At 50.9% G+C, this 27,099-nt stretch overlaps 1 protein-coding gene across 2 annotated transcripts in view; it reads right to left on the bottom strand.

Annotated features, from left to right (window-relative positions):
* CDH4 (cadherin 4) overlaps positions 1–27,099 on the bottom strand; it is a 475,206-nt gene that overhangs the window by 81,135 nt on the left and 366,972 nt on the right. For both annotated transcript variants that reach the window (XM_043884659.1, XM_043884661.1), the window contains exon 4: positions 24,685–24,858. In XM_043884659.1, the coding sequence (XP_043740594.1) occupies positions 24,685–24,858 (174 nt within the window). The remainder of the gene's footprint in view (positions 1–24,684; positions 24,859–27,099) is intronic.

A 27,099-nucleotide genomic window follows, 5' to 3' on the forward strand; every position in this document is an offset into this window, starting at 1 on the left:
GAGTGGCTCCATTCTTCTGATTCCTGGTAACCCTCCACATTGAGTGAACAGAGGAGGGAGCCCGGGTGTCACGTGGGTCTGAGAATCCAGGGGGCACATGCGCGGGGCAGGCTGCCTTCAATTTCTATTTGATTACATCTTGACTGTGGGATTGTGGGGTCACTTACTTTCATTTAAAAAATGGGTCTTGAGTGAAAATAGGAATATAATGGGGTTTCCCAGATGGCTCAGTGGTAAAGACTCCACCAGCCAATGCAGAACACGCAGGAAGCGTGGGTTGGATTCCTGGGTTGGGAAGAACCCTTGGAGAAGGGAATGGCTACCCACTTCAGTATTCTTGCCTGGAAGATTCCATGGACCAAAGCGCCTGGCAGGCTACAGTCTATGGGGTCACAAAGAGTCAGATATGATTAAGCAACTGAGCAGACAGCACAGGACAGGAATATGACGCTACAGCATCACTACAGGTCAGAGTCATGGTGAAACATACTCTAGAAAAACTCCCCAAGTTAGAGAGAAGGCTCTGAGTCTGGCTCAGCATTTCTATGTAAAAGACAAATTCTTTTTTTTTTTTTAATAAAGGGCTTTTAGACTTTATTTTATTGCTTTGCTTAGCAATACTCTCTTATTGTGATAAAAGATACACTATGTTAAATCTACCCTCCTAACCATTTCTACATTTGCTGTTAAGCAGATTTTCGCTGTTGGGCCATAGACCCCCCAGAACTACCCCCTCTTGCAAAACGGAAACTGTGCCCACTAAACACCGATCACTCCCTCTTCTCTACCCGCACTTGACTGGAGCTGGTTTTTACTGGCAAGAGTTCTGGGAAGCTGCCCTCAAGCAAAACCACTTAGCACACATAGGGGGCAGAAGGATGACAATAATAATAACACCTACAGCACAGCCTCTTGCAGCTCCATGATGATGGGTGGATTTCACCCCAGTCTAAATCTTCTCCCCATGCCCTCCCCACACCCACCACCCTACCTTCTTCGCTGGGGTCAACCAGCGCCTTGCTTGGCCAGCGGGCCATCAGTGACTGGCCTTGGCTGCCTTCTGCTTCTCTGCTTCTTTCTGGAAAGCCAGCCTGGCTCCTGCTGGGGGATGGAGGCCTTCCGCTCAGCCCAACCCCTACCAAGCCCCCAGGCTCGAGCAACCGTTGCTGGGGTGGTGAGGACTACTGCAGCAAGAGACACAGTGATCTTTTCAAATAAAACTCAGGTCACCCCTCCCTATAAAACTCCCACCGCCCCTGGGAATGCCCATATACCTCCCCGTGGCCTTTGGGTTCAGCTGAAGGCTTCCCATCACCCTTCTCTGGCCTCTCTGCCCTTGCCCCTCAGTCGCCCGTCTGTCTTGTATGTTGGTTGTAATGTCTGCACTCAGCATTCTGCCTTTGTTCCTGAAGAACTGAGCCACGAAAAACAGCTCTGGCCAGAAACGGCCTGCTTTCCTTCACAAATCCTCATGCCTTAAAACTCAAGTTCCTGTTCGGGTCTCCTCATCCATCACCTCCAACTGGATAAGGTTGCACCTCCGCACGTGCCAGCTTTGCCTCCCCTCTTCCTTGTGAACGTTAATTAGTCCTGGTGTCACGGACACGCGGCTATGATTACAGTCATCGCCGGCTCGCAGGACCTTGGTGGCTAACGAGAGGTCCCTCGTTGCCAGGTGCCTCCGAGCTGGGGATCGGCTTTAGTTATGTAAACGGTGGAGATGACAGGTCAGCGTGTCTTCCTGGGTGTCATTTACAATTTGTCACAACACTGAAGACCCTAGATTAATTTGATTTCTGAGTTGTGCTGACATGTCACACCCGTTTTTCATTCGGCTGGCCACCCCTGGAAAGACGGGCTGGTTGTGACAGCACACCGGTCTTAGAAACACTTCTGAACAGCGCAGAGAAAGGAGAAGCCTCAACTGGCGGAATTGGTCATCTATATTAATTCCGAGTTAAAGGTATCAAGTCCATGGAGCACTCTCCACGTGGCTGCCATCAATGACCTTGCCATCTCCCAAGTGGTAGCAGGTGCCGTCCTGCTGGGGCTGCAGTTGGTTTTCAGGGGCGGATGGACAAACACAGCTTTTAAACAACCACATCATTTTGATGCTGTTTTTGGGGGCGGGTCTGTTTTCCTTAGGCTTAGTTCTGGGGGCTTTTCATTAAACAATGATTGCATAGAGTGGCCTTTAAACTTATTTTGAGAGGGGTGGTGATGGGATGAATTGGGAGGTGGGGACTGACATATATACAGCCTCGCCTGGTGGCTGAGTGGTAAGGAATCCACCTGCAATGCAGAGATGTGAGTTTGATCCCTGGGTTGGGAAAAAAAATACCCTGGAGAAGGAAATGGCAACCCACTCCAGTATTCTTGCCTGGAAAATCCCATGGACAGAGGAGCCTGGAGGGCTACGGTCCACGGGATTGCAACGAGTCAGATACAATTTAGCGACTAAACAACAACATTAACAAAATAAAACAAAGAACTAATGAGAACCTACTGTATAGCGCAGAGAATGCTGCTCAGTGCCCTGCGGTCACCTAAACGGGAAGGAAATCCAGAAGGCAGGGGAGACGTGTACATAAAGCTGCTTTACTTTGTTGTACGGCAGAAACGAATACAACGTTGTAAAGCAATTATACTCTAGTACAAATTAATTAAAAAATAAATAAACTTAATTCATAGGAAAAGTGAGCTGATTAAAACAGCACCATCAGGGAAACCATAGCATATGCAGATTCTAACCGAAGGCAGAAAGTACGGAGGTGGGGTCATGAAATGCTCACCCCAAGGGGCTTGACCCAGACCCCACCACCGTCCTGACCCCACCCTGTCCCCTTGGGGACATGGTAGCGTATTTGAAAGGCAAATGGGAGGCTGCAAAGCTGGGAGGGAGGAGGAAAAGCTGAGAAGCTGCTCTGAGGTGCAGAGTCGACTGCTCCTCTGTTTCTAATCACGGTAGGAAGGATCCTGCAACTACCCCTTAATGTTCCGAGACGAGCTCGCTCTAGGAGGGGCAAAGCGGGGTGGAGGAAGCCCCACACATCATTAAGATCTAGAGCCGGGCTTTAATGTGCCCACGGTCTTGAAATGAGGTCTAAATGGAGCCTTTTTTCTGACTGCAGGGCACGGTGGTTATAAATGTGTCTTTGCACGGAGATTTAGCTGTATTTTTTGCAGCTGCCATTGCTGCATTTGAAACGAGGCCAAGAAAACAGATGTACCCGTTAGGTTTGAGATCAGAGTCATGGTTCTGGAAGTGCAGACTCTTGGGTGACCCAGAGCTTTGTGAGGAGGGAGCTCTCGCAGCCCTGCCCCACCCATAGTGGCATCTGTCCCCTCGTCTGTCGGGGCAAGGTTTCCGAGTCACTGCGGCCCAGGTCCTTGCAGCCACAGATGACTTTCAGGCACCTTGAACATGGCCGGAGTACGTCTCACCGCCTTTGTCAGTCTCAGGCATAATTTTGTCTGGATTGGGGCATGGTGGCTGACTGGCCTTTTCCAGCCTCAGGTCTTGCCCAACCCAGCCCAGCCCAGCACAACCCAGTCCTCCCAGCATGGTTTTGGAGCTCCTGATGCCTGCATCCCAGCCATGCCTGCCAGCCCACCGCTTGGCCGATATTATTTAAGGTAACAGCGATGACATCACTGGCTGTGAGTGTTCTGTCTTTGCTGAGCAACCCCAGATACCCTGGGGGTTGATAAAGTGCTATGGGCAAAATCCCAAGGTACCTGGTCGCCCTCTTGATACAAGACACTTTCCCCGCTTGTTCCACCGAGCCTGAAGAGCTGTCAGTAATTTCTCAGCTTGTCTTGTCCTCTTGCTTCTGCTTATTTTCCTGAGCGCAATTACCATGTGGCTGCTCCACACAGTTTATCACAGCGCACAAGACCTGCCCGAGGCTGCCCTCCCTCCTGGATTGTGGGAGTTGCCAGACCTCCAGGCGGGGCCAGGATCCTGGGCTCCCTGTAGGCAGCAGAGGGAGTGGATGGGAAGGAGGTTTCTGGACCCGATCAATTTAGCCTGAATAGCCCCAAACTCAGACACGGTAGGTATCTTGAACCCCCTGTTATCAGATGCTTAGAGAAAGGGCATAGAACAGATAGTTCTCTCAACATCCTGACCGTTCTCAGGCCCCCAACCTCCACAAAGACACTAGCCAGGCAGAGCCAGCCTGGCCCACCCTGTGGTTTGGAATGCAGCGACCTTGGGCTTGACAACATCCATTGCTTCTTCCAACATCACCCACTTTCTTCCCAAGGCAGCTTCTCCCCACCAGGCACCTCCTGAACCCTCCCAGAGGACCCTCCACGCCCCCCACAGCAGTGCTTCAGCTGGGCGGGCGTGTGTGTGGTGGGGGTGTTTCCACGGTCTCGGAAACTCATAGATCAGAACAAACGTCTCCTTCGTTTTCAAAATCGTCTACTGTGGTGGTTTCTTAGCAACCCATTATTAGAGGGCTTCTTGGCAGTTAAAATAAGCTCTGCCTCTCTCAAAAGTGTGGTTCTGGTTTCAAGAAGCCCAGATCCAATCTGTGCCAGGCATCCGTGTCACCTGGCAGGATGTGGCCCTCAACCGTGTCCTCGGGGTCATCTTGGCCCTGCATTGCTCTCAGGGGTGGAGGGGTGGCAGATGGTCCCTCCATCATCCCACTTGGCCTCCCGGAGCACTGATGTGGAGGGTTGCTACACATGCATGTGGCTGAGATGGATGCGGCCGTGGTGGGGATGAAGGGGCCTGCCTTCACTGTCTCCACTCTCCTCCAGAAATTAAACACCTGTCAGAGTGAATGGCTGTGCGGTGTTCCTCCAACAGCCCCACCTCTAGCCTGGTCTGTGCCTAGACTCTGCTATGGCGGTGAACTTCTAACAGGAGCGTCCCTCAACTCTGCTGGGGTCCGTGTGTGGACATCTGTGTGCATGTGGATGTACCTGTGCATGCATGCATGCACGCACAACACATGCACACATGTGTAGGTGTGTGCTTGTGTGTGCATGTGGACACACATGCACGTGCACATATATGCATGGCACGTACACACGTGTATAGGTGTACACACATGTGTGTGCACACATGTACATATATGCACGTGTGTGTGTGTGTGTGCATGTGAGCATCTCTCTGGGGAAAGGGTCTGGAACTACCCTCAGACCCTCAAATGGGTGTGGATTGCCCCCAACCCCACATTATAGTCTTTCATGGCAGCAGAGCACCTTCTGAATTACTGGGTGGCAAAGACTCTTGAGGGTCCCTTGGACTGCAAGGAGATCCAAACAGTCCATCCTAAAGGAGATCAGTCCTGGGTGTTCATTGGAAAGACTGATGCTGAAGCTGAAACTCCAATACTTTGGCCACCTGATTCTAAGAGTTGACTCATTGGAAAAGACCCTGATGCTGGGAGGGATTGGGGGCAGGAGGAGAAGGGGACAGCAGAGGATGAGATGGCTGGATGGCATCACCGACTCGATGGACATGAATTTGAGTAAACTCCGGGAGCTGGTGATGGACAGGGAGGCTTGACGTGCTGCGATTCATGGGGTCGCAAAGAGTCGGACATGACTGAGTGACTGAACTGAACTGAGACCCATGTGGGTGGGTTCTGGAGCCCACCTTCAGGGGTGTAGACTGACCTTGTGCTGTTCTAAACCATGGGTGTAAGTGGAACCTGGTCTCTGTTCTGGGCATGGGACCTCAGGTCCATGCCTCAGCCCTGGGGAGGGAATGAGGACACCCCTCTTCCTGGTGTCTATGAAAGAACAAACAGGCCCCCTGGAGAGGGCCCTGCATCATGCTGGCCCTAGGTGGGTGCACTGGACATGGAGCCCCCTGCCCTCCCCAACCTCTGGGGCCAGGGCTGAGCACAGGGGTGGTGGGGGTGGGGGTGGGGGTGGGAGAAGGTGAGTGGAATTCTGCTCCTTCATTTACTGAATGTCTGCTTCCCATAAAAACACTGTCAAAGACTTTCAGCCTTTCTTCCCACTGTGGATAAGAAAGCAAAGGCTCAGAGTCCCATCAGAGCCCTGTGGTTTCCATGCGACTCCCTCTCCTCTGAGAGGGGTAGATCTCTGCCAGGATGACGGGAGGTTGGGGCGCGGGGAGCTTGCCTGGCACCCTTGTCTTATTACAAAGGGGGCATGGTCAGTCTGCAGGTGGTGGGACAGCCTGGGGATGCCAGACCCTGGCCATGCACCAGGGTTACCTGGGCAGCTTCTGAACATTCCCAGGGCTCCGGCTGCCCCAAGACCAGTGCGAGCAGAGTCTATGGGGTGGTCACTGGGGCTTCCCTGAGAAGCGAGTGCCGTTAGGCCCACGCTGCCCACTGGTCTCCCTGCCGCTTCTAGGATTCAGTTGTGGCTCCTTAAAATGGCGTGACCCTGTGGGGTCTCCAGGATCCAGCCCCATGCCCCTCGGCCTCATTCCTGCCCCCTCTGCCCCCACGGAGCACACGTGCTCTTGGGTGGCTGGTTTGGAGCCGCTGGTCCCTCTGCCTAGGGGCTGTCTTATGTCTTCTCACCTCATTGCTGGGTGTGTGTAGGAGCTAATCAGATTCATGAGTTGCTCCAGAGAATTTGCTGGAACCACTGGTTGGAGAGAGACTCTCTCCTTCCACAGAACTGGGGATGTGGGGGTATGTGCTCTGTGCTGCTCATACCTGGGGTTGAGGGGCGCTGCTGAGAAGGGCTAATGTCAAGGATGGCAGATTCACAAGATGAGGAGAAAGCCACCTGATGATAGAGACTTCGCCTGAGCGCCTAGATCCTACCATGCCTGAAGCTGACACAGCTCATCATGTTTCATCTACATGAGCCATAATCCCTGAGTTTGAGAGTGGACTGGTGCCATTTGCAGGTAGAATCCTGACTCTCCTACCCCAGACCTCAGCCCCCGTCATTTCATATTCAGGTGATGGTGGCTTCCACACTGGCCCCTTCACTTGAGACCCTTCCACCCACCCTGAGTTTCTGAGTCTGCTGCCCCTGCTCATCTGCTGGGTCCCCACTCTGGGCCCCCCAGCTTGACCATAATACACCAGAAGCTGAACTTGCCCCTAGGTGAGAGATGGCCGGGTCTAAGCTCCTCTTATAACGAATTTTCATCTGGACAGTTTTATAATCCAGTGGCTTGGGAGACTGGGAAGACTAAGTTTTCTACAGATGGCCCTTCCTTTGTGGCCAAGCAGGGAGCTGGTGTGTCCCCCTCCTAGGACCACAGATGACACCCTGAAACCGTCGCCTCAGGACTCCCCACCTGGAGAACGCCTGGGTTGAGCCTGGTCCGTGCTTGTTCACAGCAGTGGCACGGAGCCCCCCATTTGGGTGGATTCCATCGGCAAGGGGATAAACTCAGAGGAGCAGAGACTTTGGCTGCAATCCCCCAGCCAAAGCTTCCTTAACGTGTAATCAAGTTACCGTTTCACAGTTCCAAATAAAGTTGAACAGGCGAATGCAAAGATCTCATTCGGGAGTCGAGCTTAAATTTAAATACCGCCTGCCTCCCGGAATTAGGGATTTTCAGACTTTGAAATAACCAGCCCGGGGAAATTGGTTTGGACAGACTCTTTGCCTGCACTTCCCTCTCGGTGGCATGGGTAATTGCTGGCTGGACGGATCACCACCGGCATGCCAAGTACCCTCGAGTTCCTCGCTGGTCCATAAGCACTGGGAGGTTAGAATCTGCTGGGGCCACCCCTGAGAGGACCCCACAGCACTTCACGGGCACACAGGTGAGGCAGATGCCATCGGACACCTCACTGAAGAGACTGGATGGCTCATGGATAGGTGGTTAATTAGCGGGTTGTTGTGTGAAGCGTGGGGGTGGGGGGTGGGTGAGAGAGGAGGCTCCTTGTGGTCCACAACTAGTCAGATTCCAGCAGTGACATCGCAGACATGACTGCCTCCCCATCTGCCTACGTGCAAGGATGCCAGACCCACTCCCAAACGAGGCAGAAATATCTGAGCCAAAGTCAGTCTGTGAGCATTGTGCAAAGGTAGGTGGGGTGAGGAGTACCGGACCCAGCCTGCAGCACATAGGGTGCCCTCCCCCCACCAGTGGCCCCCAGTAATGAGGCTTGGGAGTCAGTGGAGGGCAGCCCCGGTCACCTACCCCCCGCCCCCACATCCACACCCGTGGCTGCATCTCTGCTCAGTAGGTCCTCAGCCCCTCGCTGCCCCAGGCGTGCAAGGCATCTCCATGGATCTCGCTTTGTTTTCCTTCAGTCACTGTCTTGTTTGCAGCCATCCTGGAGCTGGTATGGCTGATTAGCTTGAAGCAGCAAGTGAAAAACACAAGCCATAGATTCCTATTTTTCCTTCCCTCCAACAGAGAAGCTTGTTTTTCTTTCCCTGAGTAAGTTTTCCTTCAAAGAGATATTCTGCAGAAAGAATGCCTTTACTGCCATCCCAGAGATGGTAAAAATGGGGATGATGGCCACCCCTGGACCTGGGTGCTCTGGGCTCCCAGTACACTTTGCCAGACTTTGTGGGTTCCCAGCCTAGCTCTGTGCTTTGAGCTGTGTGACCTCCAGTGAGAACCTTGGCTTCTTTGAGCCTGATGCCTCTGCTGGGAACAGACGTGGGTCAGAGTCTGCTTCTCCTCCAGGGCTCAGGGGTTGAGCTGAGCAGGGGTGGTGTCGCCTGCACTCGGCTCCTAGGGAGGCTAGTAAAGGTGAGCTGTTGTGAACATCCTTGTTTCTGGGGGAGCAGGTGACACAGCATGACAGGAAAGGGGGCAGAGACCAGATAGCACCTCCTCTCCCCCCACCTACAGGGGTCCCCACATCCTGCCTTGGGAGTGACCGGCTGAGCAGGGCCATGTGTCCTATTCAAAGACATCCGGGTCTGGATCCCTGGAGTCCATGAGTGTCACCTCACAGGACAAATAAGAGTCTGCAGCCATGATTGCATTCAGGCTCTTGGTCTGGGAGATGATCCTGGATCAGCCGGGAGGCCCTAAGGTCCTTACGCGGCAGAGGGAGAGGGAATTTTACTAAAGAGCAGCCAGGGGTGGGTGCTGTGACGCTGGCCTTGGAGATTCAGGAGGGGCTGCTGGCCGAGGAACGCAGGTGCCTCCAGAGGTTGGAAACAGCCAGGATTCTCCCAGAGCTTGTGCACTGGCGGGAAGAATAGGAGCCCCACGCTCCTCCCATTCAGAGGGGCCGGAGCAGCATCAAGAGTTCACACAGATTGTCCTGACCCTTGGAGGGTTCTGCTTCACAAGGGACACTGAGGACACACTCCCGGCCCCGAGACTCAACTGGGAAGGGCCGGAGGTGGCCCAGACCCCAAGGCTGACCCCTGATTGCCCTTGGTCTGGCTGCTAAAAGAGAATTCCTGTGGGATCTGGCTACAGACAAGGTGCTCTGAACCAGGCCACAGGGGTGAAGCTGTGTTACCTGGGAAATCCCTGACCACAGTCAGGGTTCACTGGCCTCTGTGCACAGGATGCCCATAGAGGGGTCTCTCCAGGAACCCCTCCTAGGTGGTAGATAAATGTCCCAGAGCTACTGCTGCCCCTCCCCCGCAGGCCTGTGAATGAACACACCCGTCTCATGCCCATCTCTGCTGCCAGCAGCTCAAGAAGCCCCAGAAAGGCCTCTTTGGTCTGTCGTGTTCTGTCCCTGCTCTTGGCCACCGAGTTGTGCAGCTGTCTGGATGGGGCACCTGAGCATGGATAGTAAGCTGTTCTGGGCTTATAGGGAGATATGAGACACAGCACACCTTGCCCCCCAGGGCTGGCAGAGGGGTGGGAGCAGGGCAGCCTGGGGGCATCCACTGCTATTGTGATGGGCCTCCTTCCACTCCAGGATGCTCCTGGATGGAGCTAGTGGCTGGAGGGAGAGGAGACATTGTTGGGAGCACCTTGCTGAGCTCACCAGACATGTTTGCAGAGACCCTGCTGTCAGCCCCCAGCAGGACCCCCAAACTGAGCATCCTTGTCCCGGGAGGGGCCCACAGGTATCTCATGGGGTGTACCGGCCTCTGCCCCCCAAAACCATGAGGGTCAACGCAGAACAAACTGGGGACCCAAGCTGAAGCTGCCGGGCACAAGTGCCAAACGTGAAAGCTGAGTTTGAGGAAGGAGCGTCAGCCTGCAAAGTCCCCCCCAGCCTTAAGAGAATTTCGACTCAGGACTGTTTATGGCTTGCTTGATTTCTCCTGATATTCATGAGGCTATTTAAAAATAATCCTCTTACACTCTGAAACATACTAAACTGTTTTTTTCCCTGGAGTGTAACAGCTGGGCGTCAACAAACTCCACACTTAGAGCAGCCAGATACATGGACCTGCCCCTCTAAAGTTCCCAATTTAAATGCGATTTCCCGATGGAAGCAAAAAGACAGCTATTTAGTTTATTTAAAACATTCAAATATTATCTGATTATTTAGAAACATTTATAGGGGCTAATTATAAGTAACAGTTGATCAGGAATGTAGCGGTTATAAAATTAACCCTCAATAACTACAGCTCTGACGAGTAGCTGGTATGTACCTAACGTTACATTAAAAGCTTTTAAAATTTGCATTAAGAGAGGCTAGAGCTCAGCGCAATCTCCGGGAGCCTGATTTTGAGGAAGGATCTGCCACCCCTCAACCTCTGGCTCCGAATGAGATGGGTCAATGGGGCTAGTTTTTATCGGCTTCCCCAACCTGGGAGCCAAGCAGAAGGCTGGAAACAGCCTGGTTTTTCTTCAGCAAACATCCTCCTGGTGTGAGAGTCTGCAAGTCCCACAGCTGGCCCCACTCATGGGGCCATGAGTGGTCCTGGTCCACAGCACCCCCCCGCTCACAGGCTTGGCCTGGATCCCACCTGGACCTTCTTGATCCGAACCCCAGGCTCCGAGAGGCCTGGCACCAGCACCGTAATGAGCCCTGATGCATATTACTTTTTCTAAACACAGTCAGAGCTCCACATGAGCCAGAACTTGCTTAATTTAAAAACATCGGCTGGGACTTTCTTGGTGGTCTAGTGGCTAAGACTGTTCTCCCAACTCAAGGAGCCCAGGTTTGATCCTTGATTGGGAAATTAGATCCCATAGGCTGCATCTAAGAGTTCGAACGCTGCAACTAGAAAGATCCCATGTGCCTCAATGAAGACTGAAGACCCTTCAGGCGTGACAAAGACCCGGTGCAGCTGAAACAAAACCAAACCTGGGCTGTGGACAGACACATTCTGCTGTCAGGCAAACGTTTACCTCTCTGTCATGATGCTTAAGCTCTTTCGTGGTCATTTCTTGCCCTGGGCTTTGCCATGGTTCACAGGAAGAAAGGATGGTGTGAACCCTTGTAATCGGGGGTGACATTAGTGTCCCTTCAATGCTAGATGGAGGGGAGGGACCCATTGGCTTCCTCACTGACTGGCCTTCTGGCCCCCAGTTACCAGGCTACAGAGCACAGCACGCCCCCCTGGGCCCTGGGGTGGGGCCCCACTTCCTGTGCAGCCAGAAGGAGGGTGCCTTGTGGCTCTGTGGCCCCCCCCGACTTTGGGGCAGGGTTAGGGGCATCCCATGGGCAGTCACCATTCACACCAGCCAGTCAGGAGGCTGCACTGTCCCACTCCTCCTCCGTCTCCCCTCCTGTCCCGCCAGGCCCATGTCAGCATCCCTTGGGCTGAATCCCCCCATCCTGGAGCTCAGGTGCAGCTCCCATCCTTAACTTTCCATCTCTCACATGTAGCCTGCAGCTGAAGGCATATCACAGAGGACGAATCAGACAGCATTCTTGGGTGTGGAGGGCGGGGGTCGGGGATCACCCAGACCTGCCACCTGGTCTGAGGCCCTGAGGGATGTAATTTCTGCTCTCCTCCCTGGTCAGCCTCCCCACCTCCTCTCCCTGCTGGCCACATTCTTACTGCACAGACCTCCATCCCTCTGTGCACCAAGCTCGTTCCTGCCCCAGGGCCTTTGCACTTGCTGTTCTCTCTGCCTGGTCCTCACACAGCTGGCTTCTAGCCCTATAGGAGCTCAAGGGCCTTGGGTGACACACCCCACCTGATGCACCATTTCTGTTGCCAACTGGCCCGTCCCTGCCCGTCTCATCCCCGTGTTTGATTTTATCATGGTTCCTTCCATGTTCTGAACCTCTCTCTTCTCTTGTCTGTCTCCACCACCAGCACGTAAGCTCTCCAGGACAGGATGGGACCACCACCATGGGGCTCAGTGCTGACCTCAGAGTCAATGCTGGATAGATGTCTTTGAAGTGACCAGCTAGGTCACTATTTCCTTCAAGCCTAAACTGGACTTCTCTCTAAAAAAAGACTGAAATTTCCTCTAAGGAGGAATCTGGAGGAATAAACACACTCCTTTCTTGTAAGCCTACATTTTCTTGGCTGTTGATGATCTGAGAAAACAATCAAGATGTCTTCTCTGGTCCTAACATCTTCCTCAGGGATTGGCATCATCATCGAGTCCAATAATTTTGTCATGTTCATAGTTAAGCCAAATGGATGACTCTCCCCCAAACCTGGGGAAGAATTTTCCACCACTGTCAAATACGTATTACCTTTGTCCTCAATGGGGAGTCTTCAGATGTTGAAAGGATTTTAATGATGCCAACTAATGATGTGGGGTTTTTGACTTCTTCAATTTATCCTTTACTTCACAGGCTTTCTAAGTTTTGAAAAATTAGCTGGAGTGTGTGTTGCTGTGGTCATGGCAGAATTCTGCCTTCCAGCATGGAGGGTGCTGAGAGGGTGAGAGTCCTGGATGGCCAGAAGGACGGATGGGCAGACGCTGGGTAGACAAGCAGGTAGGCGGGTGAGGGAAAGATGGATGGATGGACAGACAAACGAGTGTATGGATGGACAGATGGATGGATGCGTGGGCAGTTGGATAGGGACATGGATGGATGGAGAGAAAGACAGACAGATAAACGTACAGAGGGATGGATGAATAGGTGTACAGATGGACAGTCACTGGCCTAATAGGTTACGGATGTACTAGTCACCCCGACATCCTTTCCCACCAACCCTGTCCAAATCTACAGGGTAAGTTTGCAGCCCAGTTTATCTTTGGATTCTGTTCTTTTTATTTAGGTGTTTGACTGCGTCGGGTCTTAGCTGTGGCATGCGGATCTTCGATGCCTCATGTGGATCTTTCTTTGTGGCTCATGGACTTTCTAGTTGTGGTGAGCAGGTTTAGTTGCTCCCCAGCATGTGGGATCTTAGTTCCCTGACCAGGGACTGAACCCACGTCACCTGCATTGCAAGGCAGATTCTTAACCACTGCACCACCTAGGAAGCCCCAAGGATTCTATTCTTTTTAACAGGAAACCTAAGTGCTATCTGGATGCTGATCTCTGGAGACAAAGTGCCCAGGCTTGGGCTCCCTGTTTGGCCATGGAGAACAAGCCTCTCCTCTCTCTTCTCTGTCGGTTCCGCCTCCCTGAGGCAACTGGTAAGTTGAAAACACTGTGCTTCCGACCTCTGGCCAGCTCCGACCTGCACGCAGCTCCCTGGGCTGCGGGGATGAAGTGCGGGGGACAGAGGTGGCCTCGGAGCCCAGCGGAGCATGGAGAGCAGGTTTCTACCGACGCATGGGACACACCAACCGTGCCCTCTCCCTTAATTTGTTTCACGTGTGTAGACCTTTCCTGAAGCCACGACTGCGGTAACCCGCTTCGTCCTCATGATGCACTGCTCAGGGATAGAGGAGTGGTGTGAGGCTGTGAGTGAGGTTGCTGGCACCTCGTCCCGGGGGGCACCCCCTCAATCTTGGGGGCTTAAGAGGGCCCAGGCCTCTATGAGACACTGCTTAATTGTCTGCTTAATTTTGCTTTTAACACATAGACACTGAGGCTCCATGGCTTTTCTTGTTCTTAACGCTTCCTTCTTTGGGAAATGAAATCAGCTTCTTGACTTAAACAAGCCTTTACAGCTCAAGAAGCCCCAAAGCCCAAATCAAGCTGGTAACTCAATGGCCAGGCAGACTGGGAAGCTGAACACCTAAGTGTAGGTGCAAACGCCTCTTTGGACTTGGGTTGATTAAGGGAGGGCAAGTGCTGAGTCTGTTTCTGATGGTTGAGATGGAGAGGGCCCTGTGCTCAGGGCAGTGGTGGCCTGAGACCTAGCCGCTCTTGGACGGGAGTGTAGCCAGAAGTAAACAAAACTCAGAGCAGTCTGGTCGCAAGTCTAGCCGTCAACACAGCCTGTCTCTGGGGTGTCATTTTTAAGAATAACTTTGGAGATGTAGGCTTGACTGCTCCAGCATCATGGGGGCGGCTGAAACCACAGTCTGCTGCTGTCTTCTGTAGGTTACAGGCGGCCTGAGCTCCCTCCCCAGACACTCTCTGTTCTGACTGGCTTTGCTTGTGAGCTGGCGTCTCTGTGCCCTTGTTCCAGGGAGGGGAAGTCAGATCCTCAGCTGGGAGCTTTGTGGACACAGATTGCACTGCCCCCCGCCCCCGCCGACCCCCTGACCTGATTCTGTACAATTTGGAGGAAAAGAGTCTTCAAAATAAAATGTCTGTGGTTTGGAAGTGATTAACAGGAGACAGTAAGTATCAGAAACAAACCTGTGTCTCCTGCAGGACGCAGTACCTGTCGTCGTCCCAGGACGGCAGGGGCCTGTGCGCTTCTCCCCCTAGGCTCCAGGGAGCACCTGGACGACCCCCACACACCAGCAGGGCTGTCCTCTGCCGTCTGCTCCCTCCTGAGCTTGGAGGCGTCTCAGAAAACAAAGACTGCACTGTGCGTTCTCCCTCCTCAGCGCCTGCAGGGACCCCCGTCTGTGACCACCCCGGGGTCATGTGTCCTTCTGGTGGTCTCCCTGCAACTGCTGCTCCCATCACATGCACACTGAGGGTCCGAAGCTCCAGGGCCCCCTGGCCACGAGATGGACTCAGAGTGACCAAAGGGAGCCCCTTATTCTCTGGGGATCACAAGCACCGTATTGGGTCATCCTGATGGGCAAGCCCCTTGTGACCTGGCCCTGGCACTCCCTTCCTCATCACCCTCACCCTCTCTCTGCCCATCCCCATCCACTCTGACCTCCTGGCTCCTCCTTCAAGACTGAGCTTGATGTTCCCTCTGTCCAGAATGCTCTTCCCCTTGGTATCACTCTGGTTCATCTGCCCCTGTATTTGCTCTCATGCCAGGGAAGACTCTCTGGGCCACCTTGTTTGATGGGGACACCCTTGCACCCCACATCTCCTGGTCCCCAATACATAATCAGCAGCTTGCTTCTCCATCTCTCTGAACATAGACTCTGGGGTGGCTAGGCTCTGTCTCACCGTGTCTTTGTGTGTCCTCTGTGCCAACCACAGCAGAGGGGATGCTCCGTGTGCATGTCCAGGCTTAACCTTCACCATGACCTGTCATCATTTCATACAAAAAAAGGAGGCCACACAGCAGAATGAAGGGCACCCCTTCCAGGAAAGGACGGCTGACAGCCCTTCCCCGAGGTACCCTCAAGTCTCTACATCCTCAAGCTTATCTGCAGGCCATCCACCCTGCAGCAGCTCCCCTAACCCCACTCATCAGTGTGGGAATGAGGGTCGGAAAGTCAGTTTCCCTGGTAATGTCCACATAGTCCCGGAGGTGACTTAGGAGTAAAAGAACAATGAACTCAGCCTGCCCACCAGCGTTGGTGGGGGGAGAGTGTGTGTGTGGGGAGAAGCAGGCTTCACCCACATAGCCACCTCTTCCCTCAATTATTGGCCACTGCTCCCCGAGTTCTAGAATCTTCTGAGCTCTGATGAGCCCCACCTGGGCTCTTCTCTGGTGTCCATGGTAAGCACCATGGACATGGTGGGTCGTGTCCATACTTGTGGACATCTGGTCTGTGGACATGAAGCCTGGGGGCCACGGCAGAACCCTGGATGTTGGGAAACAGTCGGGAAGGGGGAGGCCCTGGGAGCTGACCATTCTCAGCAGGTGCTGAGTCCACGTCCTAAACCCCATCCACCCAGGGTGATCCAGAGATTCTACAACTAAATTACATTTCTGAATATTAAATTAATGGTGGAAACCTAAAATATTAATATATTCTAATTGAATATTCTCCAATAAATTATCTGAGCATTTACAGCAATTTGATTTTACTTTCATTTCTTAAGGAACTTTCAGCTGCATAAATATAGCCATTAAAGCAATTCAAGAAAGGGAACATTCTCTACTCAGATGAGGGAGCCGTAAACACAAAGGGACTTGCACGTGTCTTCTGCACGATTGATTAAATCACAGAACCCACGGTGCAGAGGCATTCAACGACGCTTTCTTCAGGTCCCTCTGGCTTTTGTGAGGGTAATGCATGCTCCCTGCAAGTAATTACAGGGAGGCCTGGAGGCTGCCTCGAAAGAGCCCTGAAAGCACGTTTGGGTGGGGGCTGCGCTTTTAGAACTGACTTGGGGGCTGACGGTGCTGACCCTCCCCACCAGGGCTGGACAGGCGGAGGACCCCGCATTGCAGGTGCTGGGCACTCTCGCTGCCCCGCTTCACCAGGAAAGGAGTTCTGCTATTTCTCTGAAACTGTTATTCCCAATACTTGAACACATTCTTGTGGAGGGTGGAGGTGTGTCTCCTGGTGGGGACGAGAGGATGCCCACTGGATTCTCTTCTTCAATCCTTTCAACTCCTTTCATTCCAGATCCTTCTGCTGCAGCTCCTTCCATTTCAGCAACCCTTGAAACAGTGGAAAGTGTGGTGGAGGTAGAGGTGACACTTCTGCAATCTCTTCAGATCTATCTGGGAAGGAAATCCAGACACAAGCAAAATCCCGGAGCAACCCTGCTTTCAGTTTCTCCCCAGAGGCTGAGAAAATCCACTTCCTCTTCACTCACCCATGTGCATTTCTGGCTTTGATGAACAGGCCTGAAAGACCCACTAAAGAGGTTAGGAATTAAAGCATCTGAAGGCTCTGCCTCTTAGAAAGCAGCCACCTCTGCCCAGAACCTGCTCCTAGGTGACTCCTTGAAAGGGAAGTACGCTGAGCTTTCAGAGGGCAACATCCACCTGGGAGAGGGTCCTGTGCACTCGGAGGAGGGCCTTGTGTACCTGGGGGAGGCTCTGGGTACCTGGAGGAGGGTATTGTGCACCTGAAGGAGTTGCACTGCCACAGGGGCGAGTTCCAGTTACACTGCTGTGTGCATCAGACGATCAACCTGACTAGCAAGATTGAGTCTAGAGCTCGGGCCACATTAGTTGTCTTTCTAGCAGGTCCTGTTATTGTCAAATTTGTTATAACTACAGAAACTAAAAACCCACAATATACTGCTATATGTTTGCTTTAAATAGTCAGCTGCCTTTTTAAGTAAGTTAAGAGGAAAAATAGTCTTTTACGTCAACCCACACACTTAGTTTTTCCTGTGTTCTCCATTTCATCCTGTAGATCTGAATTTCCAACTGGTGTCATTTCTTTTCAGCCTAAAGGACATCATATACTGCTTAATGTGGGCCCACTGGTAAGGAGTTCCTTAAGTCTGTTTATCAGAAATGCCTTTATTTTACCTTTAATTGTGAGGGATATATTTTTTCTGGATATAGGATTCTTGGTTGACAGTTTATTTTCATTTAGCAATTTGAAAACATCATTGCCCAGAGACCTCCATCACTCCTAAAGGGAATCCAGCTCTTGCTCTCATTGTGGTCCTTGTTGTGCTTCATTTATCCTCTCTTTCAACGTTTTCTCTCTAGTTTTAGAATTTCAGCAGTTTGACAATAATTAAGGTATGGTTTTGTTTGTTTTTAATCCTACTCAAGATTCACTGAATTTATCAGATCTGTAAGTTTGTCTCTCCACCAAATTTGGGGAAATTTCAGGCATTTTTCTTATCTTATTACCTCTCTCCTCTTACTTTGGGATTCCAGTTACAAACATTGGGCCACTTGGTCTTGTCCTATCGAAACGCTGTGCATTTCAATCCTCTCTCTCCTGCCGTTCTTCAGATTGAATAATTTTTACTGACTGATGCACTGACCTCTCTTCTGCCCTGCACAATCTACTTTGTAAGCCCATCCAGTAAGTTTCTCATTAGAGATATCATGCTCTCCAGTTTTACCATTTCCATTTGGTTGTAGGTTTGGAGTTTCCATTTTTCTGTTGTGATTCTCAATGTATTCATTCATTCTGACCATATTTTCCTTTAAGTCCTTGATGTATATTTGTGAGAGATATTTTAAAGGCCCCATTGCTAATTCCAATATTTGGGTTAGATTCTATGAGCAGTTTTGGCCTAATTATCAGTCATGTTTTCCTTTATTGGCATGTCTAGTAATTTTTGTTTGTATTCTGGTCATTGTAATCATTGTAGATGATGCACTGTAGAGAAGCTGGCTCTGCTGTCTTTTTCTAAAGGGTTTTAACTTGGCTGGACTGAAAAATTTAAATCTGTTTACCTTGCCTGGTAAGTCTCTTCTTGATTCTTTCAATCATCTAGTTGTTGCTTTTCTCTGGATTCTCTGGAATCTTCTGTGGGCATGTGAAGTTCAAGGGGCAGCTGAGGAACTGGACAGAACTTATGAGTATTTCTGGGAGTCTCCACCTGTGGCTACATATTTTACAGGATTTATCCCCTCACGTTCCAGCTGTTTTTAATTCTAAATCCCATCTTCCAACTCTGCTGGCCAGTAAGACTGGTTTTCTGGGTGAGATCTAGCTATATTTTGATGCAAGGACAGATTGGGGGTGCTCTTAAAGACACACAAACACAGGTCACACTCAGTTCTGTTTTCTTTTCAAGGGTGGAGTCCTCAACAGTTTCTGCCTACTATTGATCATTCTCAAGCAACTTCAAATAGTTTTTAGCAAAAAATTTTCCCCAAAGTTTACAACTGCTATTTGAGGAGTATTGGTCTGATATACACTACTCCCGCACTGCCACAAACAGAACTTCCAGTTTCATTATTTTCAAGTATCGTTTATCTAACCCAACAATCTCCATAATGATCATGAAAAGCAGACTAGTAGATGTGGGCACAATTGTTGAATCATTCACTCAGTAAGTACTTAATGACATCTGTTCTGTCCCCATTGTTGTGTTTGACAGGTGAACTATCTCTCAAGGACCTCTGTGTTTACTGGGGAGACAGATTGATAATCACTGGAAAAAAAAAAAAAAACAGTGCCAAAAACTCTGCCACAATGGCAGACAATGCGGGAGGGCCTGTGTTAGTTCTGAGAAGTGGAGCGTTCTCAGAGAACAGAGGAAGTAGCCAGGTTGGGATGGCTAAAACACAGGGAAAACACAGGACTCCAGGCAATCAAGGATGTGATCAGAACTGGAAGCCGCACGTGGCCCAGCATGGTGGGAGTTTGGTGCACAAAGGGCAGTCAGATCATGGGGTCCCATAGGATGCGCTTGGAGGTTAGGTTTTCTCCTGGTGATGACAGGGAAATGATGGGCGGGGGACAAGACATGCACGCTGTGCTTTGAGAGATAACCTGGTTTCCATAAGAAGGTGCATAATGACCACATCCATCATTCACGAATGGATGGATGCCTTCAGAGTACTAGGTTCTGAGGTAGGCTCAGTGACAATTACATTGCTAGGCCACCAAGCAAATGTTTTGTAGGATAACACAGAATTCATACATGTGTAGGATACCTCATGTATTCATACATCTGATGAACATTTATGGAGAGTCTACTGTGGGCAGATCTGGGGTTATCTTCCATTTCCCTGTCACATATCTCATGATGCAGATCCCAGCTCAGGGCACTTTTCATCCCACAACTGGCTCCTGAGCCCTTGTTCCCCAACCCCAGGTCATCCTCTCTTTACACAAAGGTCTGTAAACATTTGTGGATGGACCTGAGGCAGTGTGGTCCACATGCACAAAATGGGAACTAAACTGTCGAGAACATGTGAAGAAAGCCTTTGACTTCAGTTGGTTGAAGTTCATTTGGGTTATCAGATGTTGAGGGGCTGGTTTTTATGACCCTTCCCAAGCCACCTGCAGCCCAGTTCCTGCTCTCCCTACTCTAGGGGAGTCTCCAGCTCATCTTCTCCATGTGGCCATCTTCCACACAGAGCAATTATGTAAGGACTTCATTCTGGAGCCTTCTGTTCAGAGCTCCCTCTCCAGGCTGGCTCTCGGGCAAGGGCTCTGAGGATGGGTTTGGATGACTCATTGTCTATTAAAATGCCAACTTCCAAAATTAAAGGACTTGTCTCCCAAGAGCCTTGCCTGCCTCCTCGTCATCTTGAGCCGACCCTACGGTTGCCCTGGACAACCTCTCAAGTTAACCAGTTCTGAATTTTTATTAGACTCAGCTAAGAAATGTGTCCTCTTTCTAAAAGTTTGATTTTACCCTCATTCTGAATCTTGCCAGAAGTCAAACCTAACATACACACTAGAAAAGCGAGTGTCTTTTCAAAACCCTCCTCTAATCTACATGTGAAGGTGTCTCAACCAAGGTAGTAAAGGGACCAAACTCTGGATGACAAGTGGGAAATGGATGCTTGCTGCTTTTTGAGGCCACAAAAGGGCTGTGTGTTTTCTCCCTTCTGATTCTCCAGCCTGCACGGTGCCTGGCACCCACAGGTGGCTCCAAACTGTTCCATCCGGAGCCCAGACAGAGCTGGAATTCAGGAGCAGGAGGGTCGCCTGTTACCCTTTGCCAGGGGGTCCCCTCCTGCCATTTTCCATGATCCTGGATAACGAAGAGCCTCTGTGCAGCTTCCTAGGGGGTTGGCTTAATGGCTGTGAACTGCTTCCTCCTTCCTTCTGAGAGGAAGCCCAGCCTGGATCTTCCGAATGGGCTCTCCGTGAAGTGACTGCGTCTCCTCACTCACCACTTAATTTAGCTTGTGATTTAATTTGGGTGGGCACAGCCCCCGAGTGGTTCCACGCCTCGCCATGGCCATCATAGCTCCCGGCAGCCCCGCCAGCCACAGCGACCCTTTCCTGGCCCAGGACTCCCCTCTGCCTACCTATTATCTCTTCTCCCAGCACAGCAGAAGGAAGGCTTGTGAAGAAACATGATATCCTTTCCAAGGAAAAAGCCTGTAATTAACGGAGGTTTTTTGGGAAGAACATTCTGCCTGCTCCTCTCCCTCCCACTTTTTCATTTAACATATTTTATCAGAATGAAATGCCTTAATGAGCACAGAATTGCAGCTGATCCCAGCTGCACCTCCATGCTCCACACCCGGCTTCCCGCTCCCATCAAGCTGTATTCACATTCATTGTGATTGGGGGCTTCTTTCAGGAGCACCCCTCCCCCCCCCCCAAGAAAAACACTGACAGGAAACTCATCGACTTCCTGTAGACAGAAATGGGTCAGAAAAGCACCCCAAACCCTTGTCCATGCTACTTAAGAGTTTAAGGAGGAAAGCGGGGAGGAGAGAGGGAGAGAGGGCAGGAGGAGGCAGACAGTGAGCACGTGAGAGTGTGGGTCTGCGTGTGGAGTGGGAACGGGTGTGTGCACACCTGTGTGTGTGCATTTGTATGCATGAGTTTCTGGGCTGAGTTCTTGCGTAATGACTTGGAATCCATTGTGTGTGTGTTAGTCACTCAGTCGTGTCTGACTCTTTGAGATTCCATGGACTGTAGCCTGCCAGACCCCTCTGTCCATGGGATTTCCTAGGCAAGAATACTGGAGTGGATAGCCATTTCCTTCTCGAGGGGATCTTCCCGATCCAGGGGTTGAACCTGGGTCTCCTGCATTGCAGGTGGATTCTTTACCATCTGAGCCACCAGGGAAGCCTTTTGGAATCCATTGGGAAAACACAAATACTGTACAGAAACCACAATGGAGACCCTATTTTCCATCTGCTGAAGATTCATCTCCCCAAAAGGATCAGCTCAACTTGGATGCCTGACTCCGGTGGAAGCAGTCTGACCCCAGAGGAGCCAGGACAACAGTGCCAAGATCCCCCAGATGCCCTGTGTCTTGGCTACCATGGGCGCCCAGGACAGTGTTCACCACTGGGGTGGCTTCAGTCGCTCACTCATGCATTCATTCAACACAGGCAGTGCCTACTGTTCATAGCACTAGAGATGCAGGCAGGCCTGGCCTTCAGGAGGCCTGTCCTTACATGAATAAATAATGACCATGATGTCGGAGCATACTAGGTATGGAAGACATACAGCAGGACAGCAGGGTAAAGACAGACCAGCTCAGAGAAGGGCAGTAAGTCAGGTCAGATCGCTCACCTCCGCCACCCTCTCCTCGGAGCAGAGGGACCCTTAGAGAGGAAAGGACATGCACCATTCTCATCTTGGGGAAACCTGCTGGGTCGGTGCCCAGTGCTTCCCCACACATAGCCCTCCTCCTGGGACAGAGCTGCGCTGCATACCCCAGTTCCCCTGCAATTTGGCCAATGGGATTCTGGCCCAACTGGTGTTTGCCACGTCCAGGCCCAGCCATCCTGTGCACTTCACTCTGGAGCCCTGAGTGACCACCCCCAAGTGACTGTTTCAGGAGCAAGAAATAGGCACGTACTGAGTTACATTTCTGAAATTGTGGGAAAGCTCGTCATAGCATCAGCCCACCCTAAGCCACCCTCTCTTCCTGCAGTCTGCGTCAGGGCAGACATCGACTTGGAGGTAGCCTCTCTCCAAGGGCTGCAGACACATTGGACATCTGAGGAGCAGAGGACACGCTCTCTCCAAACCACAGCAACGCTTCAGACTAGAAAACAGGACAGCTTGCCCCCCAGTGACTCTGAACTGTGTCCGCTGGTTTCTGGCATGTGGAGTGTGCAGCTCTGCCCACCTGACGCCGGACACCTCGCCTGGTCACCAGCAAGGCCAGTCATCGGGAGCTTGTGTGTACAAGGACCTGAGAACCTCTGCCTACTGCTGCTTGCCTGCCCGATGTGCAAGCTTTGTGTTAACTTGGGAGGGGGCGCGTTTTCCCGCATTGGAGCATGCAGACATCACTGTGGCTTGTGAGAAGACGTGTCCCCATCAACATGCCCATGGGCTGGTGGGGTGGTGAGCCCCTGCCAGTGGGGGAACGCCGGCCCTCCCCCTGCCGTCACCAGCCACAACTTCTTTGTCCCTGAGACCCTGGAGGGGGTCAGGAGGAAAGCACACCAGTGTCTTTTCCTCCATCATCCATCAGAGGACAGACACCGCAGGACTAACGGACCCAGCAGATCCTGGGGACCCTCACAGGATAAGGCTCTGCCCGTGGAAGTCTCCTCCCCTTTCACAGGCCTGTGCGCAGCCTGAGACAGAGGAGGGAATTTCCACGTGTCAGGTGATAATATCATTAACCTGGGAGGCTGGGAACCAGGGCAGCAGAATATTCCAGCAGTGCTTCTGACTGGGTGGCTGTAAATCTGAGATTCCAACAATTCCTCTTCGGGTTCAGGTTGGATTAACATGCTAGAGCAGCTCACGGAATTCAGAAATGTGCACTCACTAGCTTGTCAGTTTATTGTAAAGGCTGTAACTTGGGAACAATCAGGTGGAAGAGGGGTGTGGGGTGAGGTGGGAAAGGGGCACCCCAGATTTTCATGTGCTCACCCCCCGAGGCTCTCTGAACCCCGTCCTTTTTGGTTTTTGTGGAGGCTTCATCACGTCGGCATGATTGATTAAATCAGGGCCATTGGTTCAACCTCCAGCCCCCTTTTCACCCTGGAGGTGGGGGTGGCAGAAGTACAGGTCCCAGCCCTCCAGTCTCAGGGTTGGTCCCCCTGCTGACGAGGGTCCCCGCCTTTCCAAAAGTCCCCTTGTGCAAAAATTCAGCTGTGCTAGACAGGGTTTGCTATGAATGTCTGCAGATATCTTTCTTACTCTTATCTTTTAGGAAACTGCACAGGCTTTAGGAGTTCTGGTGAATAATGGGGATGAACACCAAACTATATATTTCTTAAGTCATAGCATCACGTGTGGAGAAGGCAGGATGATGTTCATGACAAGTCACTGCGGCTGTGATGTGTGTGTGATGGGGTGTCTGACCTGGGGTCCCTGCGAAGTTTGTGGCTTCATCTCTGCATACTAAACACCACCCTCCCTTTCTTCATCAAACAGAATCGGAAACAAAACAGACAAATCAGGCCAAGGAATGAAGATGACGCCTTAATAACGGAGTAGGGCAAGGCACTCTCCGTGGAGGGCATTATCTACCGGAATTCTCACTACCATTTTATCAAATTATTGCTCATATTAGGTTGCAATTTTCATTCAAAGGGAAGAAGAAAATGCTAGTTGATGGCCTTGATTATTGAAACATGAATTTGTGAAATGAGTCTTTCCCTTCTTCAGGAGAAGCAACCTCATGGTGGCTGTCGGGAGCAGGTAACACCAAGGGAAGGGACACAGAACTGCCCCCTGGCACCCCAGGCTCATTCTCAGGCCCTCTGACTTCACCAAGGTCGCTGTCAGCACGGACAAGCCATCATTCTCCATTTAGCATCTTAGTCACAATGGGGAAGAAGTGTGCACAAACAGATCAAGGGAAGATGTCAGAGGTCAAGGGCCACGAGCCAAGTTCCTGTCCCATCTCCTCCCATGCACCAGAATCGTCACTTGACAGTGACCGGAGAGAGAGGACCCAAAGCGAGTAGGCCTGTCCACCCTGGAGGATGCGGCCGCCCTTCTGATTTTTTTCTGTTCTGTGCAATACTGATCTTGTTACTGAAAAGGCGAAATCTTGATCTTCTCAGACACCCAGTGCAGAGCCGTCCCAAGCTCCAGGAACATGCCCATCAGGCTCGATTCTCGACATCCTGGGAGGAGAAGCCTAGACTAAAGCTGAGAGTAGCCCCCTTGGCAGGAGGCTCTCCACTCACCCTCACCAGCTGCTGCGGGAAGGGCCCGCGTGAGTTCTCCGGCACGTTGATGGGTGGGATGACCCAGTCCCGTTTCTGCCGCCTCAGCCCGTTGGAGCTCTGGTGCTGCGGCCATGGCAGCAGCGTGTCATTCGGAGGCTGGACGGGGTCCAGGGCTGCGTTCTTCTTTCCTTTCTGCAGAAAGGGAGAGAAGAGGCAGAGAAGCCTGGTTAGGTTTTGCAGAGGAAAAGGCATCATTTAGAATCTGTGTGTGTGTGTGTTTGTGAATCACTAAGTCGTGTTAGACTCTTTGCAAACCCATGGACTATAGGCTGCTAGTCTCCTCTGTCCATAGGAGTCTCCAGGCAAGAATACTGGAGTGGGTTGCCATTTACTTCTCCAGGGGATCTTTCTGACCCAGGGATTGGACTCTGGTCTCCTGTATTGCAGGCAGATTCTTTACCATCTGAGCCACCAGGGAAACCCCCAGAATCTAGATCCAGGAAAAGACTGGATGGTGTTGGGAAAAGTGTGTGTGTGTGGGTATGTGCTAGGGGGAAAAATTCTAGCAAGCCTCTCATCTGTACAAAGAAATGGACTACAGATTGAGTGGGGGTAAAGAAAATATAGCTGACTATTTAACAAGTAGATCAGGGCTTTTAAAGATGAAAATAATGGAAAAAAATGACAAAGGAAAGTACTCATACATTTTAATTTAAAACCCTTATTTATGGATGCTGCTGCTGCTGCTACTGCTAAGTCGCTTCAGTCGTGTCCGACTCTTTGCGACCCCATGGACTGCAGCCTACCAGGCTCCTCCATCCACGGGATTTTCCAGGCAAGAGTACTGGAGTGGGATGCCATTGCCTTTTCCATATTTTTGGATGAATTTACAACAAATATGACCAGAGTTAATAACCTCTCTATATAAAGAGTTCTTACAAATCAATAAAAAATGGAACTTTATTATAATAGGAAAAAGACCACAAATAGATAATTACAGCAAAATAAATACAAAGGATTGATAAACTCATGAAAAATGTTCACATCTTCCAGTTATCAAACCAAACTAAAGCAGTGTATCTTCCTCACCCATCAAAGTGACAGGAGTAAACAAAGTGAACCCTCGGTGCTGGAGTGTATGCTGTGAGTCAGCAGGGCGTGACTGTTGAGGGTGTGGGATTTGGTGTCACACAGACCCTTGTCCAAAGATTTGTGGACATGGGGCAAGGCCCTCAATCTTTCTAAGCTTAAGCTGCTTCTTTTGTAAAGTAGGGATGGTATAACAGTACTGAATTCAGAGAGTTGCTATGGAAATTAGACTGATAAGAGCCCATGCCTGATGGGAATCAGTGGGACTGGATGTTGGCTGCTCTGAAGTCATGGACCTCCTCACTGCTGGGACCAGCATTTAGCCAGTGACTGTCAACGGCCTCAGAAAAGGTCCTCGCTCTTGACCCATAACTCCAGAGCTGAAACCTGTCCCAGTGAAACTGTGTGGACAAAATCCTACAAATAAAGATGTTCATTGTAGTTGTCTGTATGATAATAGTGTGCAAATATAAAATAGTAAAATTATCAGGAAAAAATTCTGGAATTCTGATAGTAGTAAACAGTAGTTAAATTCCTTGCACTACATTCATATTTTGGGATATTACATGTCATTAGAAGTTACTCTTTGAATACACAAAGAAAATTCCATACAATAATAGCAAATGAAGAAATGGTACCAAAGTTACGGGCGATATGAGTTCCATGATTTTTTAAAGGGTAGAGAAAAGGCTGGAAGGAAACACACAGAAATGAGAACTCTGGCCTTCTCTAGTCACCAGTGAGTTTTATTTTACTTGACTTCTTTTACCTTTCTATACTTCAGGATGCTATAATGTACATGAAATTCTATAATTAAAAGAACCCACAGAACTCCTGTGTACATGTGACACCTACCCCTGTGTGGCCTCCAGGTTTATTTTCAAGGCACCTAGTGTGGCTGCCTCTGCACTGTTTCCACAGTTGATGTTCATTTTACTCCAAGCCTCAGAGCCAGGAGCACATGGAAACTCATGGTACGGAGACAGACCTTGGACCAGGATAGCCCAAGCTCGGTTGGAGGCACCTGGCCCTACATGGCCCTTCTCCAGTCACGGCGGGGTCTCCACCCTCAACTGAGCTCTGGACCCAGTGAGAACTCGCTGGCCTTGGTATTGGCCGCTGTGGACAGAGAGCCTCCCTCACTCCCTTTTGCAAAAAAGTTGCATAGAAATGTTAGACACAGGCAGACAAAACTAGCTGATTAAAAAAAACAACAACAACTTGTATCCTTCCTGAATGCCCAAACCTAATGTTGATTTTTTGTTGTTGTTTAGTTCGCTCAGTCGTGTCCGACTCTTTGCGACCCTGTGGACTGCAGCACACCAGACTTCCTTGTCCTTCACT

Source organism: Cervus elaphus, chromosome 23 (genome assembly GCF_910594005.1).
Source record: "Cervus elaphus chromosome 23, mCerEla1.1, whole genome shotgun sequence".
NCBI classification, from domain to species: domain Eukaryota; kingdom Metazoa; phylum Chordata; class Mammalia; order Artiodactyla; family Cervidae; genus Cervus; species Cervus elaphus.